A 20,795-nucleotide genomic window follows, 5' to 3' on the forward strand; every position below is an offset into this window, starting at 1 on the left:
TTCTGGCCGTTGTCCCGGCGGGGCTCAGGGGAGGCCTCCGGGCCCTGCGGCGCCGCGTGCTCCCGCCTGCGGGGCGCCGAGCGGGTCCAACAGCGGCCCAAGGTCACACCGGCCCCGCGGGCTGAGGCCGCTCAGGGCGGACCCTGCGGCTTAGGAGATGTGTGCGCGTGCGTGAGTGTGAGTGCGTGTGTGTGTGTGTGAGTGCGTGCGTGTGTGTGTGAGTGTGTGTGTGTGGTTCTGTGGGGGAGGGGCCGGTGTGTGTGTGTGTGTATGTGTGTGTGTATGTGTGGAAGGGGCCGGTGTGTGTGTGTGTGTGTGGTGTGTGTGGTCCTGTGGGGGAGGGGCCGATGTGAGTGTGTGTGTGTGGTGTGTGTGTGTGTTTCTGTGGGGGAGGGGCCGGTGTGTGTGTGTGTGTGTGTGTGTGTGTTTCTGTGGGGGAGGGGCCGGTGTGTGTGTGTGTGTGTGTGTGTGTGTGTGGTGTGAGTGGTTCTGTGGGGGAGTGTGTTTGGTGTGTGTGTGTGAGTGTGGTGTGTGTGAGTGTGTGGTGTGTGTGTGTGGGGAGGGGGAATGTGTGTGGTGTGTGTGTGGGGGAGGGGAGGGGCGGGAGCGGGAGCCCGCGCCGCCGCGGAGGGGAGGCCTCTGTCACATCCGAACAGCGCGGCGACGCCGTCGGGCTCGGACCCCGGCCCGCGCTGTGCGGGCGCCCGGGCGGCGGCAGGAGGGACGGGCGGGGGGCAGCGCTCGGCCCGGCGGTTGCCACGGGCTCGGCCGGCGCGGGCCCAGTTGCTAGGTCTCCATCTTGAGGCGGCGGCGGGGCGCCCCGGAAGGGGTTGCGGAGCGGGGCATTCACTTCCGGCCGGGGGCCTGCGGCGGCGGCAGCAGCTGCGGCGGCGGCAGCGGCGGGTCGGTGTAGAAAATGGCGCTGGCGCGGCCGCTCGGGCCTGTCCCCGCGGCGCTGCGCAGGGCCTGAGGCTCGCGGCCTCGCTCGCCCGCCCCACTCGCTCGTGCACTTTACACATGAGGTGAGCGGCTCGGCTCCGCGGCGGGGGAGCCCTGCCGCAGGGCCCGCGGCCGGCGGTGGCGGGGCCGGGCGCCCGCGCTGCGGGCCTGGGTGGGGCGCGGGCTGCTCCCGGCGGGCGGCGGGCGGGGGCCGCGGGCCTGGGGGTGGGGGGGCGCCGCCGCCCCTGGGCGCCGAGGGCTGCAGCCCCGCAGCCGCCCGCCCGCCCCTCCCCCACCGCGCCGCCGCCTCTGCGGCAGGGCTCCGCTTCAGGCGCGTCCCTCCCTTTCTCTCTTTCAGAGAATTGGAAGCTAAAGCGACCAAAGACGTAGAGAGGACTCTTAGCAGGTAAGACGGCGCCGCGCCGCGCCCTGCGGCGGGAGCCCCGCTCCGCGCATGTTCGGGCCGCGGGTCCCCGTGTCCTCGCGCCAGGCAGCGCCCGGGGCCGCGCGTCCCGGCGGCGGGGCTGCGGGTGCCGCGTCATTAGCGTGTTTGCCTTTATTTGGGGCGGCCAGCGAGAGGCAATTCTTGTAAACTTAGTTAAAGCATTCTCGCCCTTTTAGGATTTAATTAGGGGACTTGTGCATTAATTACTATTGTAAGTGGTTGCAGGCATTGTGTGACTCACGATTGAGGCAGCCCTTAGGGCGTGCTGTCAAACTGTTTTGGCTTCCCCGTTATTACTTTGTAACTCAAATTGTTGCCTTTATAAAAAGACACTATGTGTTCGCATTTCTCCCCCCCCTTCCCCCCAACACTGTAGTCAGGAGGGTTCTGTTGCACTGGGAGCAGTTTTGCCCTTGAACTTCACCAAGCAGAAACTGCGTTTTGTTTTCTTTCGAAACTACGATTCCTGTCTACGCTCTTTTGTAGGCTGGTAAAATAATTTAAAATATGTTCCCCATATGTGGTTATCATTCTTACTGGGCTTGAGTGCTTTTGCACTGGTAACAAACCATCACCTCAGAGGGAGTGTGTGTGTTTTTGTGTTTTTTTTAATGATGCCTTTATGTCAAGTTTATGGAATTGTTTACTTTTATTGAGCTGTAATTGCTTAAGCGTCAAAGCAATCAATGCACCATGCTTAACTCTTTTTCAGTGTTCTGTCTTACAGTCTTTTTCTTTCCTACTTGCTGCTTTCTTTTGCATCATTTGGGACATTCAGAGAAACTTCCAGATTAACCTGATAAGTGAACAGCTTTGTTTCACTTGAACAGGATAAAATAAAATTTCTCCTGTCTCAGGTCTTCGTGTAGTTTTTGCGTGAGGACTGTGAGGTTTAGTTTATGTTGAGGTTAACACACAACGCCAATTGCCTGACTGTTTTTTGCCATATAGGATCATTTCAAATTGCTGGTCTTTTGAGTTTTTTGAGATAGGAGTCTGTTCAAGTGGTTTTTAAAGATTCTGTTCAGTTGGTGAAGGGTAGGCATCATTGACTACCAAAGAAGAGATTTTCTGTTACTTAAAATAATTATGGAACCATTTAAAGGAAATTAAGCCTGACATCACTGACTTAACTGTTTGTTGGACATTTAAATAAGTTTTGTTGTCAGAAGCTATTAAGGAAATGTTAAAGATACAAATCAGGTGGAGTCTTCAAGGTGTAATTTCAGCAGCAGGAAGGAGTTTGGAGTTTGGGTCTATTTCTCTCCATTTTTGCTTTGTCAGGTAACTATCAGTATAATTCCTGCAGAGGTTTTCTGGTACTTAATTAAAAAAATGGTCTCTACCACAGATACAGTTTTCATATGTGATTGCAGTCAGTCAGATAGTACTTGGATTCTCTGTATCAGTTAAGTATCAGAGTTTGAATCCTAGCTACCTACCACTTGCAATATGACCTTGACTCTTGGCAATTCACTTAGCTTCTCTGTGCCTAATGTATAAAACGCCAGGCTCGGCCGGACAGTTGCTAAGGTCTGTAGGCCCTTGGGTTATATAAAAAGGTTTCAACTGTTGTCCCTAGCCATGGAAAGCTTGTACAGTCTATAGGAAGACGACAATAAGTCCATAAACAATTAATATATGGTAGGTGATGGTAGGGGTCCAGAGAAGTCACCTCATTATGAATGAGCAACTTCAGTTGGTCAGAAGGACAAAAAAGAAAATAGGAAGGAGGTTACAGGATGGCCTGCCCTAAGGGCCATGAGAGGGGCACATTTCCCAGAGGTTGAAACGGTTCTGTGGAGGGAGAGATGTGAGTGGGAGGGCAAATGGTTCCTTCCACCTTTACCTCTTCCTCCCCCCCACCCCCCAATAAAGAGCATTTATCTATCTTTACCTATTTGTGCCCTCCCCAGGAGGAACAGGCATTATTCACTTAGGAAACATTTCTTGAGCATCTTCTATGTTCCAATTGCAAGACAAGGCCCTAGGGAGGAGAGGAATGAAAGTAGCTAAATTTATTGAATGCTTATATCTGCCTGGTATACTTTACCAAGGACTTTAAATGGACTCACCTGATTGTTGGAACATTCTGTGAGATAGGTGCTCTTATTATCCCGGTTTTACAGATGAAGACTTAAAGGCACAAAAAGGTTAGGTAACTTTCAGGAGATCGTGGTACTGGAAATCGGAGGCGCTTTCTGGCTTCAGACTATATTGTCTCTGATTAGAGACATGCTTTTTCATCTGGAAACATTTGAATATCTGAGGAGGCAGAAATACATGCTATTCTTCTAGATCGAAGTTTTTCAACCTGGGCACTGTTGATGTTTTGGATCAGATCATTTATTATTGCAGTGCCTGCCCTATGCATTGTAGACTGTTCAGTATCTGCCAGTAACACTCCATCCAGTTGACTATCAGAAATGTCTTCCTATACCGCCAGAATCCCCCTTGGGGGTGGGGGGACAAATTGTCTCAGTTGGAAACACTGTTCTGGAGCTTTGTATTTTTTCTGAAGATAACCATGTAATGTTAAATCTTTAAATGTTAAATTAATTTCTGTTAATTTAAACATCTTTTAATACCTTGGGAGTGTAAATCCCATTGTGTGGACCTCTGACTTCTAGTATCTGAAATGTCTAATTCGTACTGCCAGAAATTCTCCTTTTCCTCTGCTAAGTTCTCAGGACCCTGTGCCAGGGAACAAGGTCAGTAAAATTGGCAAAGAGATAATTTTCTTTTGCCACCCTAGGTAAGCTGTCTTTCTCCACTGTTGGCCAGTAAAATTGTCTCTTTATGTTAGTATTATGGACACTGAAAAGGGAACTGATCACCATTGGAACTGAGCTTTAAATAATGGAATCGATTTTGAAAAGCAGAGAAAAGGGCTGTGTAAGAACAGCAGGGGTAAAGGCATTTGATCCGGAAAGTACAGGGAATGTTGAAATGGCAGTGAGTAGTACAATTGGCATAAAAAGGTGGGGCAGATGGAGAGGTTCTTGAATATCAGATTGAGAAGCTATTATATATTTCAAAGTACCAAGATGATAGAATGATAACTAGTGGTCTAGGTAAAAGGTGATGCAGACCTGAATTGAAGGGATAGAAAAGGTGAGAGAGAAAACGTCCCTGAGGAGTTGGAAGCAGGGAGAGTTGAGAGGAGTCTAAGTGGCCTTCATCCTGGGTAATGGGAGATTCACCCAGCCTCCGAGGAGAGGAGAGGAGAGGTCAGAACAGAAATAGCAGTTTGGGAAGGAAGATAGGTTGTATTTTCTAGTTGTAAAAAAGTCTAACTCAGCTGATTCAATTAAAAAATATTTTGGTGGCCCAAACCATGAAATTACTGAGTATTTAGAGCTGGACGATGACATCAAGTAGAGACCTGTCAGCATTTTGATCCCTTCATTTTTCACAAGAGAAAGCTGTGGTTGAGACAAAGCCAATAACTTGGTCAAGGTTATATTCCCTTAACCAGTGACAGGCCTTTTGACTCCCTACAGCTGTGCAGTGTTTATTCTATATTACACAGTAGAGAAAAAGATAACTTTGGTTTCTGCTTTCTAAACACGTTAGAACCATTTTTCTCCATTCTAGTAAGGAATTTACCATAATGTAGCACATGTGTCAAACACAAGGCCCTCGGGCCAAATCCGTCCCGCCAGGCCTTGCAATGTGGCCTGCACCGCGCTGTCATCACTGCACTTCGCTGCATTTCCATCACAATGACAGTTTATGACTGTTCAGTAACCATTCGGCCCGTGATTTAGGCTGGATTTTAGATTTTGGCCCCTTCTCTGATTGAGTTCGACACCCCTAAGTAGGGTATATTATCTAAGCACAAGTGGCATGCTTCGTGTTACACTGTTGGTTTTTCTAAATCAACATTAAATACCATCATATAAGAGAAGTTAACTACACTGTAGTACTGCATGATGTACATCTAAACCGAGACATTTGTATCTGAGGTGCTTTTGCCTGCCTGGGACAAATGCTCAATAAGAAGAGATGAGGAACGACAGGCACAAACCAGGGCATTCGGTGTCCCTTAGGGAGCGTGGGCCCCGCTCCTGCAGTCCATCCAGCTCTGTCTGGAAAAACAGTCATTTGACTTGGTTAAGCTTTTTGTTGCTTTCTCCTGAAAGAGTTTGTAGGCCGGCAGATTTATATATTGATAGATTTCTTTCTAGCTTACCTCAGCAGCTATATGGTAAGTCATTTGAAAGAATAAATGAATCACAAACGAAGCTTATCTTTAAAATGTGTAACACCTTCTGGAAATTTAAATATAAATGTCATGAAAAAATCCGAGTGCTGTTCTGTAATTTCTTATGAATTTTGGCATCTGACATCAGTCTGTAAGAATGAGTTAAAGCTTTTTACAGTTGTGTTTTATGGCAACCTCAGAAGTCTCGCCCATGATTCCAAAGACTAAAGCAGGTATGTACTGTATGCATTATGTCCAGACTGACTTAGGATACATCTCTCAAAATAAAAAAAAATGTCCTCCATTTGCAATTTTAAAAAATTTAACCCTAAGCAAAGAATCAAGAATGGTACAGTGAACACCTGTACGGTACCTCTCTCTAGATTTACCATGTATAACTATTTGCCAAATTAGTGTTTTGTGCCATGTCGTCACTAAACAACTCTTATGTTTCAGAAAGAAGGGCATTCTAGGTAAAAACAAAAAATTATCACCACATACAAGGAAGTTAACTTTGTTACTGTCTATTGGGTCCACATTCAGATGTTCCTCGTTGTTCCAACAACGTGTTTTTAAGTATGTTAATTATGAATTTAAGCCTCAATGCCTTAATCTGGGGCTGCACGTAATTGCCTTGTCTGTAATTCCTTACATCGGGAGTAGTTCCTTGTCCTTTTCTTCCCCTTTCATGACATTTTGGAATATCCAGAGTAGTCTTGTTTGCAAGCTTCGTTTGGGGTTTACCTGGTGGTTTCTGTGTGATTGATTCAGTGAGACCTTTTGTGCAGGGCTGTCACATAGTGATGTGTTTGTTCTCAGTGTATTGCCTGCCAGCCTCCCATACACACCATTTTAAAGTAAATTAACACAGTTTACCCAGTATGCACTATGTTTACCTTATACTAACTCAGTTTCTTCTATTTTACAATGTGCTAGACCACATGTGTCAAACACAAGGCCCTCGGGCCAAATCCGTCCCGCCAGACCTTGCAATGTGGCCCGCACCGCGTTGTCATCACTGCACTCCGCTGCATTTCCATCACAATGACAGTTTATGACTGTTCAGTAAACCATTCGGCCCGCGATTTAGGCTGGATTTTAGATTTTGGCCCCTTCTCTGATTGAGTTCGACACCCCTATGCTAGACAATTCATTTACTAGTAAACTGTCATCTCATTTAAATTGCTGAAATTACAGTAATCACAGGTCTTTGATCAGCTGTAATGATTCAGGCCTTGTTGAAGGGTTGTTCTGAAGGGAGCTCCCTTTTGGACATCAGCTTTCACCAGTGACACACTTACAGTCCTGGTAAGAGAATGAAACATAGGTGCCTGGACTTGTGATATGCATTCTTGAAAAGAATGCCCTATTGAAATTAGGGTGGCATTGTGCCGCCAGAACAGGGGTTCTCATCCTGAATTCCAGAGAGACCAGATGGCAAAGGGTCATTGAGATTTTAAGATTCAAAAGAGAGAAAGTAACATTCCACTAAGACAGTGGTCAGCAAACTCGTTAGTCAACAGTACAACTATTGAAATTTCTTTTCGGGCCAAATTTTTTAAACTTAAATTTCTTCTAAAGCCACTTCTTCAAAACAGACTCGCCCAGGCCGAGGTGTTTTGTGGAAGAGCCACACTCAAGGGGCCAAACAGCTGCATGTGGCTCGCGAGCTTCAGTTTGCCGACAATGGCACTAAGGCATAGTTTTTATTTTCAAAACAAACATAAAACTAATATAGTTTAGGTTTCTTATTAAAATAGTCTTATTTTTAAGTGATGTACATACTCTGTGTGAGTTGGCTATGAAGCAGAATCCTAGCATTTCTACTCTTGTAACTAGAGAACAGCATTTTGAATTTTCAGCAGTGCTATAGCATGTTATATGACGATGACTCAGCTGACTTCCCAGCTCTCATGGAATGCTCAAAACAGATTGAAACCTGGTTTCGGAATTTGTACTTTGAACCTTTGAGATATTTTCTGCAAACAGTGATTGATTGGATTTGTATCATAAACAAGGTAAAATCAAGTCACTTGTTTGCTGTTCTTACTAGTGGTTTTAAGTCAACTAACATTTATTAAGCAGCTTGCTGCAGTGATACTGAATACATTTATAATTCTGACATCTGTGTTTTGTTGACTGGGCCCTTTTATCCTTTTTTTTAAAAATATACGTTTTACTGATTTTTTACAGAGAGGAAGAGAGAGGGATAGAGAGATAGAAACATCAATGAGAGAGAATCATCAATCAGCTGCCTCTTGCACACCCTCTACTGGGGATGTACCCGCAACCATGGTACATGCCCTTGACCGGAATCGAACCTGCAACCTTTCGGTCCACAGGCTGATGCTCTATCCACTGAGCCACGCCAGTTTCGGCTTCTTTTATCCTTTTGAAATTCCCCCTAAAACACAAAGAGAGATGGTGGTGCTTAAATATGCACTGATTTTAAATGTATTTTTAAGTGTTACTTCACTCTTTGATAATTGGCCATACAAAGGGTGTTAGAGAAGTTGGTGTACTAATATTCTGCTTGTGATTCCCTAGGTGTAATGTAAGTCATATAAGCGAGACTCTTAACATGTCAGATAGAAAGGGACATACAGTGTGCATTCTCCACTCTGCTGCAGGTTCGTATCCTCAAGCGACAGTTCTAAGCCTGCTACTGTTTCTTAGAAAGCTTTGCTTGCTTTCCTAGTGACTCGAATTTTAAGTCCAAACTCTAGTCTGTGCTCAGCTATCTAGCTTTATGCCCTGTACCTCTTGTTCTGTCAACTCCTTTTTCTCTGAATGCTCCCTTCAGTTTCTCTCTCTTTTTTATAACAGCTTCATTCAGATAAAAATTAACCCTATTAGCCGAAGCCAGTTTGGCTCAGTGGTAGAGCGTTGGTCTGCGGACTGAAAGGTCCCAGGTTCAATTCCGGTCAGGAGCATGTACATTGGTTGCGGGCACATTCCCAGTAGGGGGTGTGCAAGAGGCAGCTGGTCGATGTTTCTCTCTCATCGACGTTTCTGGCTCTCTAGCTCTCTCCCTTCCTCTCTGTAAAAAATCAATAAAATATATTTTTTAAAAATTAACCCTATTAAATTATACAATCCAGTGGTTTTTAATATATTCAGAATTATCACATCTCCCTAATTTCAGAACATTTTAATCATCTTTCCTCCGACCTGGAACAAAAAAAAATCCTTGTGCCTCTTAGCATTCCTGCCATTCACCCCTACCCCAACCCCTGGCAACCACAAATTTATACTCTGTGTCTATGGATTTACCTACTGGGCATTTCATGTAAATGGAATCATACAATATGTGGCTTTTTGTATCTTGTTTCACTTACTATGCTTTCAGAGTTCATCCATATTGTAGTGTGTTGTCAGTGCTTCATCTTTTTATGGGCGAAAGGTATTTCATTGAAAAGCTGTAATACATTTTATTTATCTGCCCGTTCATCAGTTGATGAACATTGGGGTTGTTTTCATTTTTGGCCTATTATAAATAATGGTGCTAAGAGCATTTGTGTGTGTTTGTGTGGACATATGTTTTCAGCATGTGGTAATTCTGTGTTTAACTTCTTATTTTTTTAAAAGATATATTTATTGATTTCAGAGAGGAAGGGATAGGTGGAGAGAGAGATGGAAACATTAATGATGAGAGAGAATCATTAACTGGCTGTCTCCCGCACGCCCCCTACTGTGGATCAAGCCTGCTACCCAGGCATGTGCCCTTGACCCGAATCAAACCCGGGACCCTTTAGTCCGAAGGCTGATACTCTGTCCACTGAGCCAAACCAGCTAGGGTTGTGTTTAAGTTTTTGAGGAATTTTCAGACTCTTTCCAAAGCAGATGCACCATTTTACATTCCCACCAGCCATGTATAGCTATTCCATTCTCCAAATTCTCACCAACACTTGCTATTGTTCCTTTTTATTGTAGTCATTTTAGTGGATTTGAAGTGACATCTCATTGTGATTTTGATTTGCATTTCTCTAATGACTAATGATTATCATCTTTTTGTGTGCTTATTAGCCACTGTGTATTTGTTTTGGAGAAATGGCTATTCATTGTGTCCATTTTAAAGTTTGGTTATATTTTTATTGAATTGTAAGAATTTACCTATTCTAAATACAAATTCTTTATTAGAAAAGTGATTTATAAATATTTTCTCCCATTATGTGAGTTGCCTTTTCACTTTTTCTTGATGTCCCTTGAAGCACAAACGGTACATCTAGTTTACCATCTTAACCATGTTTGAGTGCACATTTCAGTGGTATCAAGCACATTCACAATGTTGTGCAACTATCACCACCATACATCTCCACAGTCTTTCATCTTGCAAAATTCTCCCCTCCCCTCAACCCTTGGCAACCATTATTCTACTTTCTGTCTCTATAAATTTGTTCCACATACTGCATATAAATGGAATCACAATGTTTGTCCTTTTGTGACTGGCTTATTTCACTTAGCGTAATATCCTCATGGCTCATCCTCATTGTAGTACATCAGACAGTTGATTTGTGTGAGTTGATCCTGTATCCTGCATCTGTGCTGAACTCCTTTATTGTTTCCAATGAGTGTGTGTTCCTTAGAACTTTTTACATATTCTAGAGACCCAATTCCCTCAGCCCGGCCTGCACCCTCTCGCAGTCCAGGAGCCTGCAGGGGGATGTCTGAGCTTACCAGTCGTGAGCCTGGCTCAGGGTTTCTGGCTGAGCTGTGCTCCCCCTGTGGGAGCGCACTGACCACCAGGGGGCAGCTCCTGCATTGAGCGTCTGCCCCCTGGTGTTCAGTGCACGTCATAGCGACCAGTCTTTCTGCCATTTGGTTAATTTGCATAGTAGCCTTTTATTGTATTATATAGGATGGTCATGTCATTTGTGAATAGAGATATTTTTCTAACTTCCTTTCTGATCTTGGTGCCCTTTGTTTATTTTCCTTGCCCAATTTTCTGACTAGAAGCTACACATAGTACAGCGTTGAATGGAAGTGGCAAAAGCAGACATTTTTGTCTTATATCTAATTGAGAGGAAAAGCACTTGATCTTAAAAATAAATATGATGTGAGCCTTGGGTTCATGCCCTTTGTTAAGAAAGTTTCCCTTTAGCCCTGGTCGGGTAGATCAGTTGGTTGGAGCATCCTCCCGTACACCAAAAGGTTGTGGGTTCGATCCTGATGTTCCTCTCACAGATTTCTCTTTCTCCCCCACTTCGACCTCTCTTCCCTCTCCCCATTTTCCTTCTCCTTTCTCCCTTTTCCCCCTCTCCTCCTTTGCCCCTCTCCGTCTTTTTCTCTAACGTCAATAAATATATCCTCGGATGAGGATAAAAAGGAAAATTTTCTTCTATTCCTGCTTTGTGTGTTTTTATCTTGTCATGAAAGGGTGTTGGATTTTGTCTCTCTCGTCTGTTGAGAGACATCATATACTATTTTACTTCATTCTATTAATATGTTGTACCAGTATTACATTGGGTGATTTTCATGTTATACCAACATTGCATTTCTGGGGTAAATCCCACTTGGCATGGTATAGCATCCTCTATATGTTGCTAGATTTGATTTATTAGTTTTCATTAAGGATTTTTGTGTTCGTATGCACAAGGTTATTGATTTGTAGTTGTGATCTTTGTCTTCTTATAGTACTTGGTGTCCGGTTTGGTCTGGATCGGAATCTGGAATCTGGGGTCTTGAGCTATTGGTTTGGTGTCTATAACATCCTATCTAATAAAAGAGTAACATGCAAATTAACCATCACCCTGCCACATCCACCAGCCATGCCCACCAGCCAATCAGGAGCAAGTATGCAAATTAATCCCAACCAAGATGGCTGCAGCCACAGAGCGAGAAGGAGGGAGGCTTGGGTTTCCCCAGCGATGGAGGAAGCCAAGCTTTCCACACACCCTGGTGGGCCCAGGCCTCCACTCAAGGGTACAAAGTTTCAATTATAGAAGGTAAATAAATTCCAACAAAAATGGTGGCAGCCACGGAGCTGGAGAGAGTAGGAGGCTAGGGTTGCCCCAGATGATGGAGGAAGCCAAGTTTTCCTGCAGCCCTGGCCTGCCTTGGCCTCCGCTTAAGGCTACAAAGTTTAAATTATAGAAGATAAGTAAACCCCAACAGAAATGCTGCCGCCATGGAGCGAGCAGGAGGCTTGGCTCTGCTCTAGGCTACAAAGTTTCAGTTATAGAAGATAAATAAACCCCAAATACCAGGGCCTCTGCTTGGGTTGCCGAGGGGCATGGCTGGCCTGCAAACCACCACAGGCCCCTCACCCAGGCCCCCCCACACCCCAAGGGAATCCCCACCCTAATCCGGGACATCCTTCATGGCAAACCCACCCATTCACCAGGCCTGTATCCTATCAAATAAAAGAGTAATATGCAGATTGACCATCACCCCAATACATAAGATGGCTGCCACATGTGGTAAAAAATCTTGCCCCCATGTGGTCACAAGATGGCCACCACAAGATGGCAGGGGAGCAGTTAGGCATCAATCAGGCTGGCAGGGGAGTGGTTAGGGGGTGATCTGGCTGGCAGGCAAAAGCAGTTAGGGGCAATCAGGAAGGCAGGCAGGTGAACAGTTGGGAGCCAGCAGTCCTGGATTGTGAGAGGGGGCAGTCAGACATCCCTCTAGGGGTCCCAGATTGGAGAGGGTGCAGGCTCAGCTGAGTGACACCCTCCCACCCCCGTGCCCGAATTTCATGCATCGGGCCTCTAGTTCTGCTATAATAATTAATTTTATTGAATTTCATTTCTTCTAAAAATTTTCAGCTTTTAAATGTATGATTAACAAGTAAAATCAATAACATTTTCTGTCTCTTCCCCACCCCCCGCCCCAATCCCCTGCAGTTAGTGCACTGCTCTTGTGTGGCATGTTTTTGTTTTTAATTGAGAAATACTTGATGTCTAACTTAGTATAAGGTGTACAACGTGGTGATGTGATATATTTAAGTAGTCCAATATAATTGCTAAACAAATCATTAGCCAACACCTCTAGCATGTCACATTAGTTTTTGTGTGGTGAGAATATTGAAGATTTAGTCTTTTTGCAACTTTGAAATATATTGTCTAGTATTGTCTGTAACCACTATTCTGTGCATTAGATCTCCAGAACTTATTCCTCTTCTAGTTGTAAGTCAACTCCTTCACCTCCTGGTAACCATCTGTTTCTATAAGTTCATCTTCTATATATTTCAGATAAGTGATATTATACAGTATTTGTTTTTGTCTGGCTTACTTAGCATAATTCTCTTCAGGTCCATCCATTTTACCACAAATGACAGAACTTCCTTTGTTCTCATGATAAAATAGTATTACATTGAGAGAGTGTGTGTATGTGTGGATTACATCTTCTTCATCCATTGACACACACTTAGGTTATTTCCATATGTTGGCAATCATGAATAATGCTGTAATAAACATGGGAGTGCAGATATCTTTGTTGTCGTTGTTTTTTTGTTGTTTTTGTTTTGTTTTTAATTTTCACCCGAGGATATTTTCTCCCCCCTGATTTTTAGAGAGAGAGGAAGGGAGGGACTGGGAGAGAGAGAGAAGAGAGAGAGAGAGAGAGAGAGAGAGAGAGAGAAACATCCTTGTGAGAGGGCCACATTGATTGGTGCCTCCTGCATGCTCTCTGATTGGCTGGGGACGGAACCTGCAAACCTAGGTATGTGCCCTTCACTGGGAACCCGAGACCCTTTGGTGCAGGGGAATAAGGGTGGGATGTGGGGGAGTGGAGCTCTAACTATTGAGCCATACAGGCCAGGGCTGAAGATATCTTTTTGACATCTGTTTTCATTTCTTTTGGATATATATATCCAATAGTGGGTTTGCTGGGTCATTGGTAGTTGTCTCTTAAAATGTTTGAGGATTGTTATATTGTTTTCCATAGTAAATGAACCAATTTACATTCCCACCAACCATGCACAAGGCTTCCCTTTTGTCCCATGTCCTCTTGATCACTTCTGACCTTGTCTTCTTGATGATAGCAGTTGTAAGAAGCGGCAATTCTATTTTCTACTGTATGTTCTCCCTCCTTCGGTTGCAGCCTTAGCCTGGTGTACTGTTTTATATTTGGTGTCTTATAGTTAACATTTGGTGTATGCTTATTGTTTGCATCTGTTAAGCACTTGGTCTGCATTACCTAATTTAATCTTTACAACAACCCTTTGAGGGAGATACAGTTTGAAACCGCTCATAAATGAGAAGATGACTTTAGAGAAAATAAACAATTCACTAACAGCAGGCAGTGTAGTGTCGAACTAAGCCCACTTCTCTTTGTCATTGGAGTCAGAGCTGTGAATGGCATGCTATGCTAACGGGAAATGCTTGCTTTTAAATAGTACATTGGACTTATACTGGTCCTTAAAGAAGTAGAATGTGGGTGGAAGTGAGAGTGAACATTGTATGTTCAGTGGTGGTGATGGGCTAGAGAGTTAGTAAAAGCAAAGAAGCAGGAATTGACATTTATTGGAGTGCCCAGGGCTGGGGAGCACAATACAAGCAGAACTGGTTTTTGTTCCCAGAGCTGCAATTAGTCTTATTTGGAAGAGTGAGATTAACATCTGAAATAATTAGAAAATAAGCATTGTTTAATTAGAGGTCAAGGGTGAGGTTTGTATGAATTGGAGAGTAACTAGTAATTAAGATAAACCTCAAAAGAGGAATAGAATCAAGGAGGGTATAATTTAGAAAACCGGATTTTGGGTCAGCCGTAACATTGCCTCGTACCATACAACTCACTTAGCCTTTCTGATACTTAGTTTCTTTAAGTGTCAAATGGGAATAACATCAGTACGTTTCAGAGTTACAGGTTTAAAATGGATAATATTTCAGAGCATTTTGTAAACTATAGAATGCTTCTATTATTATGGGGTTACTTTCTAATCTCACCAATTTTCCTCAACCTGAGCTTTTTATTTTAAAACTAGAGGCCCAGCGCGTAATTGACATTGTGCGAGGAGGTGCCTCGAGGGGGGCCAGGACCCATGCCTGACCCACATAGTGCTGGCTGCTGGGGTGGGGGTAGGCGCTCCTGTGTTTTGTCTCCGCCTCAGCCCCAGTCTCAGTCTCCCCGCAGCCACTGGGGCTGGCCGCTGGGGCTGGGCGCGGCACTCAGTCCCCTCCTCCCTATCTACATGTGCAGCTCCTCCTGAAGGGTCATGATGCCTGGCTAATTAGCATATTCCCTGTTTATATATATATGTATATAGATAGTTTGGGTCATAGAGAAATTTTGTAAGAATAGAACAAAGAATTTCTGAACATCCTTCATCTCTGTTCCTCAACTATTAACACTTAACCACATCTGCTTTTTCATTCTCATTAGAAAGGTTTTTTAAAATTAATTTTAGAGAGGGAAAGGGAGAAGGATAGAGACACAGAAAACATCAATCCGTCTATTGCCCCCTGCATTGAGCCAAAACTGAGTAACACTGGCCAGGCTATTCTTGTACATTTTGCCAATTAAAATTAGTAAATAAAAGTGGTATATCATTATAGCTTTAATTTGCCTAGATTAGAAAGAAAACCTAGCAAGTTAATTTAAAAATTGAATTAGGTTTATACTAGCAAACACAAGTTCGGGTCAATAGTAGTAAATCTATTGATACAATCTTATATAATAAAAACCTAATATGCTAAGTGTTCAGTCATCTGTTCAACCAATTAAAGCTTTATATGCTAATGATATGCTAAGGACACTCAACCACTTGCTATGAGGTGCACTGACCACCAGGGGTAGATGCTCTGACTGGTAGGGTAGCTTGCTGCTAGGGTCTGGCCAATCTGGACTGAGCAAGACAGGCTGGACACATACTGGTGCCCTGTCACGGTCCCTCCCCGGCTGGCCAAACTCCTGTGCCCTTCCCCAACCCCGATCGTGCACTGGTGCACCCTCTCACAATCCAGGACCCCTCCAGGGATGTTGGAGAGCCAATTTCAGCCCAATCCTGCAGGCCAGGCTGAGGAATCCCACTTGTACACAAAATCGTGCACCAGGTCTCTAGTTAATTATATCAGCAATCAAAAGTCAAAAACTATATGACTGCTATGATTTATACAGTGAGATCTCCTTTCCTCTGGTTCCCATTACCTCTTTGCTTCTGCTCCCTCTGCCACAAACACTATGAATACATATCCTTTTTTTACACAAATGGTAGCGTGCTGTGAACTCTGTCATGCACCTTGCATTGTTCCTGATGAGTTTTTTTTTTGTTTTTTTTTAAAGAAGGACATTTTTGCCATTTCTGATAGCTTTCTAGATACCTTCTATTTCTCTCATTTAAAAATGAACTATTTGAATTCCTCAAATGTGGGACCTCACAGCTTATCTGTTCACCAGTTGTGGTCTAGTTGTTTCTCCTACACCACTCCCCCACAAACATTCACAAAAATAAAAGTACTGGAATTGCTGTGTTAAAGACTACCAGTGCCTTCTCCCTCTTGTCAAAACCGGTGGCTGTTTAGTCTTTGTCTTTGATTCTTTTGCTGTTCTTGCCCCTGATCACACCCTACCATGCCTCTTGGAACTTGAATACTTTGTACATTCCATTGTGTGTTCTTGTAAAGGTGGAAGGAAATAAGAAAAGGACTGTGGAGGTGCAGTCTGGGGAAGATCTTAATGCATCTAAACGAAATGGACTTATTCTCTGTGGCTCCTGAAAAGAGTGAATGGGAGGGGAAAGGAAAGACCATGGCATTTTTTTATATTTAACTTTTTATTGATACTGTTGCAGATGCCCCTGACACCCCCCACCCCCACCACCCTGCTTTGCCAAACTATCACCCCTACCCTTACCACACTGTCATCTTTGTCCATGGGGTATGCAAATGCTTTAAATAAGCCATTCACCTTTCTTCATCCAGTCCTCAACCCCTCTCTTCTCTGACATTTATCAGTCTGTTCCATGTATCCATGCTAGTTCTATCTTGTTCGTCAGTTTATTTTGTTCATTAGATTCCACATATTAATGAGATCATATGGAATTTGTTTTTCTCTGACTGGCTTATTTAGCTTAGCACAATACTCTCCAGGTCCCTCCATGCTGTCATAAAAAGGTAAGAAGAGCTGGTTTTCTCTTTTATGACCATGTAGTAGTCCATTGTGTAAATGTACCATAGCTTTTGTTGTTGTTGATCTTCACTTGAGGATATTTTTCCATTGTGAGGGATGGAGGGATCCACGGAGGAAGGGAAACTGGTAGCCTCCTGCATACACTCTGACCAGGGGTGGAGAGTGAACCCACAACCCAAGTATGTGCCCCTGACCAGGAATCAAACCCTCGACCCTTCAATGTGCAGACTTATGCTCCAGCCACTGGGCAATACTGGCCAAGGCTACCACAGCTTTTTTATCCATTCATCTATTGATGGACACTTGGGCTGTTTCCAGATCATGGATATTATAAACAATGCTGCTATGATCATAGAGGTGCTTATGTTCTTTCTGATTGGTGTTTGAGGATTCTTAAGCTATATACCACGATTGGGATCACTGGGTCAAAAGACCGTTCCATTTTTAACTCCATACCATTTTCCACAGTTGCTGCATCAGTCTGCATTCCCATCAGCAGTGCATGAGGGTTCCCTTTTCTCCTCATCCTCACTAGCACTTGTTTGTTGATAGTAGCCATTCTGACAGGTGTGAGGTGATACCTCATTGCAGTTTTAATTTGCATCTCTCTGATGATTAGTGACATTGAGCACGTTTTCATATGTCTATTGGCCTGTTGTGCGTCCTCTTTGAAGAAGTGTCTGTTCAGGTCCTTTGCTCATTTTTTAAATTGGATTGTTTGTCTTGTGTTGAGTTGTTTTAGTTTCTTTTATATTTTAGAGATTATTTATCAGATGAATCACTGAGGAATATGTTCTCCCATACAGTGGGTTTCCTTTTCAGTTTGTTGGTTTCTTTTGCTGTGCAGAAGCTTTTTATTCTGTAGTTCCCTTTGCTTATTTTCTCCTTAGTCCATTGCCCTTGGATACATATTGGCAAAAGTATTGCTCCTGAGAGATGTCTGGGATTTACTGCCTGTGTTTTCTTCTAGGATCTCTAGGGTTATGTGACTTACATTTAAGTCTTTTATACATTTTAAGTTTATTCTTATATATGGTGTAAGTTGGTGTTCTGGTTTCTTTTTTTCTTTTTTCTTTTTTTTTTTTTCTTTTTTTCTTTTTTTGCATGCACCTGTCCAATTTTCCTAGCCCCATTTATTGCATAGACTGTTTTTACTCGGTTGTATGATCTTGCTTCCTTTGTCAAATATTAATTGACCATAAAGGTGTGGCTTGATTTCTGGGCTTTCTGTTGTATTCCATTCATCTATATGCCTGTTTTTGTGCCAGTACTAGGCTGTTTTTATTACAGTGGCCTTGTTAGTATATTTTGATATTCGGTATTGTGACCCCTCCAACTTTTTTCTTTTCAAGATTGCTGAGACAGCCGAAATCGGTTTGGCTCAGTAGATAGAGTGTCGGCCTGTGGACTGAAGGGTCCCTGGTTCAATTCCGGTCAAGGGCACACCTTGGTTGCGGGCACATCCCCAGTAGGGGGTGTGCAAGAGGCATCTGATCGATGATTCTCTCATCGACGTTTCTAGCTCTTTATCCCTTTCCCTTCCTCTCTGTGAAAAATCAACAAAATATTAAAAAAAAAAAAAAAAAGATTGCTGAGACAATTTTTGAGGTCATTTTTGGGGTCATTTTTCCATATAAATTTTGGGGATATTTGTTCTAAATCAGTGAAGCATACCATTGTTATTTTAATAGGAATTGTGTTGAATCTGTTGATTGCTTTGGATAGAATGGATATTTTAATGATGCTAATTTTACCAATCTATTAACATGGTATATAGTCTTCAACTTGTTTATATCTTCCTCTGTTTCTTTTTCAATGTCTTAAATTTTTCTGAGTATAGGTCTTTTACCTCCTTGGTTAAGTTTATTCCTAGGTATCTTATTATTATTAAATTTTTATGCAATATTAAATGGTAGTGTTTTCTTAGTTTCTTTTTCTGTGAGTTTGTTATTGGTGTATAAAAATAACATCCATTTCTAGATATTAATTTTGTATCCTGCTACTTCGCTGAATTCATTTATTAAATTTGTTAGTTTTTTGTTGGAGTCTTTAGGGTTTTCTATGTACAATATCATGTCATCTAGGAATAGTAACAGTTTTACTTCCTCCTTTCCAATTTGAATGCCTTTTATTGCTTTTTGTCTGATTGCTGTGACTAGGACTTCCAGTACTATGTTGAATAAGAGTGGTGAAAGTGGACATCCCTGTCTTATGATCTTAAATGAAATGCTTTTAGTTTGTGCCCATTGAGCATGAATGATATTAGCTGTAAGTTTTTCATATATGGCCTTGATTATATTGAGGTATGATCTCTGTATGCTCACCTTAATTAGAGTTTTTGTTACAAGCTGGTGGTGGATTTTATCAAATTGCTGTTTCTGCATCTATTAATATGATCATGTAATTTTTATCTTTCATGTTGTTTATGTGATGCATCACACTTATTGATTTGCAAATATTGTACCAACTTTGTGTCCCTAGAATGAATCTCACTTGGTCATGGTGTATGCTTTTTTTGCTAATGTTTATATCTGACTTGCTAATACTTTGCTGAGAATTTTAGCATCTGTGTTCATCAGGGATATTGGCCTGTAATTTTCTTTCTTTGTAGTGTCTTTATCTGCATTTGGAATTAGGATAATGCTGGCCTTGCAAAAAGCATTTGGAAGTCTTCCCTCCTCTTGAATGTTTTGAAATAATTTGAGGACAGGTTTTAGTTGTCTTTGAATGTTTGGTAAAACTTGCCTATAAATCCATCTAGTACAAAACTTTTATTTGCTGTGAAATTTTTTTTATTGCTTCAGTTTTATTATTAGCCTATTCAGGTTTTCTGATTCCTCCTGATTGTGTTTTGGGAGATTTTTTGTGTCTAGGAATTTGTCATTTCGCCCCGGTTGTCCCAATTCATTGGAACGTAGTTGTTTATAGTATTTTCTTACAATCCTTTGTATTTCTGTGATGTCAGTTATTCGCATCTTTTATTTCTGATTTTATTTATCTTTTTAAAGAACCAACTCTTGGTTTAATTAATTTTTTGCATTGCCTTTTTTTTTTTAAACTCTGTCATTTAATTCTTCTCTGATCCTTATTATTTCCTTCCTTCTGCTTTTCTTGTTTTCCTTCTAGTTCTTTTGGGTGTAGGGTAGATTATTTGAGTTCTTGCTTTTTGAAGTGGTCCTATAATGCTAAGACCTACTTTTGCGGAATTTTGTGTCCTATTTATTTGGGGCTGTTGTTTTTATTTATTTATTTATTTATTTATTTATTTATTTATTTATTTATTTCTAAGTAATTTTTTATTTCTTCTTTGATCTCCTTGGTAACTCATTTGTTTTTTTTAATAATAATAAGCTGTTTAGCCTCCATGTGTGTTTTTCAGTTTTGTTTTGTTTTATTGTGGTTGATTTCTAGTTTCATGCCATTGTGATCTGAGAAAATGCTGATATGATTTCAATCTTCTTGAATTTATAGAAACTTAGTTTTTGCTCTAACATGTGGTCTATCTTTAGGAATGTTCCATGTGCACTTGAGAAGAATGTATAATTGCTGCTTTGGGGTAAAATGTTCTTTAAATATCAATTAAATCCATCTTATTCACTGTGTCATTTAAAGTCCCTGTTCCCTCAATTTTTTGTCTGGGAGATCTATCCAATGGTGATAACGAGATGTTACAAGGCCCCTACTATGACTGTGTTGCTGCTGGTCTCTTCCTTAAAGTCCACTAAATGTTTTATATATATATATATATATATATATATATATATATATATATATATATATATATATATATATATATTTAGGTGCTCCTATATTGGGTGCATATATGTTTATCAGGTTTATGTCCTCTTTTTGGATTGATCCCTTTAATATTATGTAGTGACCTTCTTTGTCTCTTTTATTGCATTTGTTTTGAAGTCTATTTTGCCAGATTTGAGTATTGTACCACAGCTTTTTGTTTTTATTTTTCATTTACATGGAATATTTTTTTCATCTCTTCAGTTTCAGTCTGTGTGGGTCTTTTGTTATGAGACATGTCTATTTTAGACAGCAAATATATGGGTCATGTTTTTTTATCCATTCAGCTACACTATGTCTTTTGATTGGAGCCTTTAGTCCATTTACATTTCAGGTTAT

General features: G+C 42.0%; 1 protein-coding gene across 5 annotated transcripts in view; it reads left to right on the forward strand.

The window, feature by feature from the left end:
• Nucleotides 1-644: 644 nt before the first annotated feature.
• The window catches only part of TNRC6A (trinucleotide repeat containing adaptor 6A), a 99,095-nt gene continuing 78,944 nt past the window's right edge, over nt 645-20,795 (forward strand). For 3 of the 5 annotated variants that reach the window (XM_045570275.1, XM_045570278.1, XM_045570277.1), the window contains exons 1-2: nt 654-1,022; nt 1,298-1,345. In XM_045570275.1, the coding sequence (XP_045426231.1) occupies nt 1,018-1,022; nt 1,298-1,345 (53 nt within the window). In that variant the 5' untranslated portion in view covers nt 654-1,017. Of the gene's footprint in view, nt 1,023-1,297; nt 1,346-20,795 lie in introns of all 5 variants that reach the window. The other 2 variants (XM_036460396.2, XM_045570274.1) reach the window with 2 other exon arrangements.

Source organism: Pipistrellus kuhlii, unplaced genomic scaffold (genome assembly GCF_014108245.1).
Source record: "Pipistrellus kuhlii isolate mPipKuh1 unplaced genomic scaffold, mPipKuh1.p scaffold_m20_p_31, whole genome shotgun sequence".
Classification (NCBI taxonomy): domain Eukaryota; kingdom Metazoa; phylum Chordata; class Mammalia; order Chiroptera; family Vespertilionidae; genus Pipistrellus; species Pipistrellus kuhlii.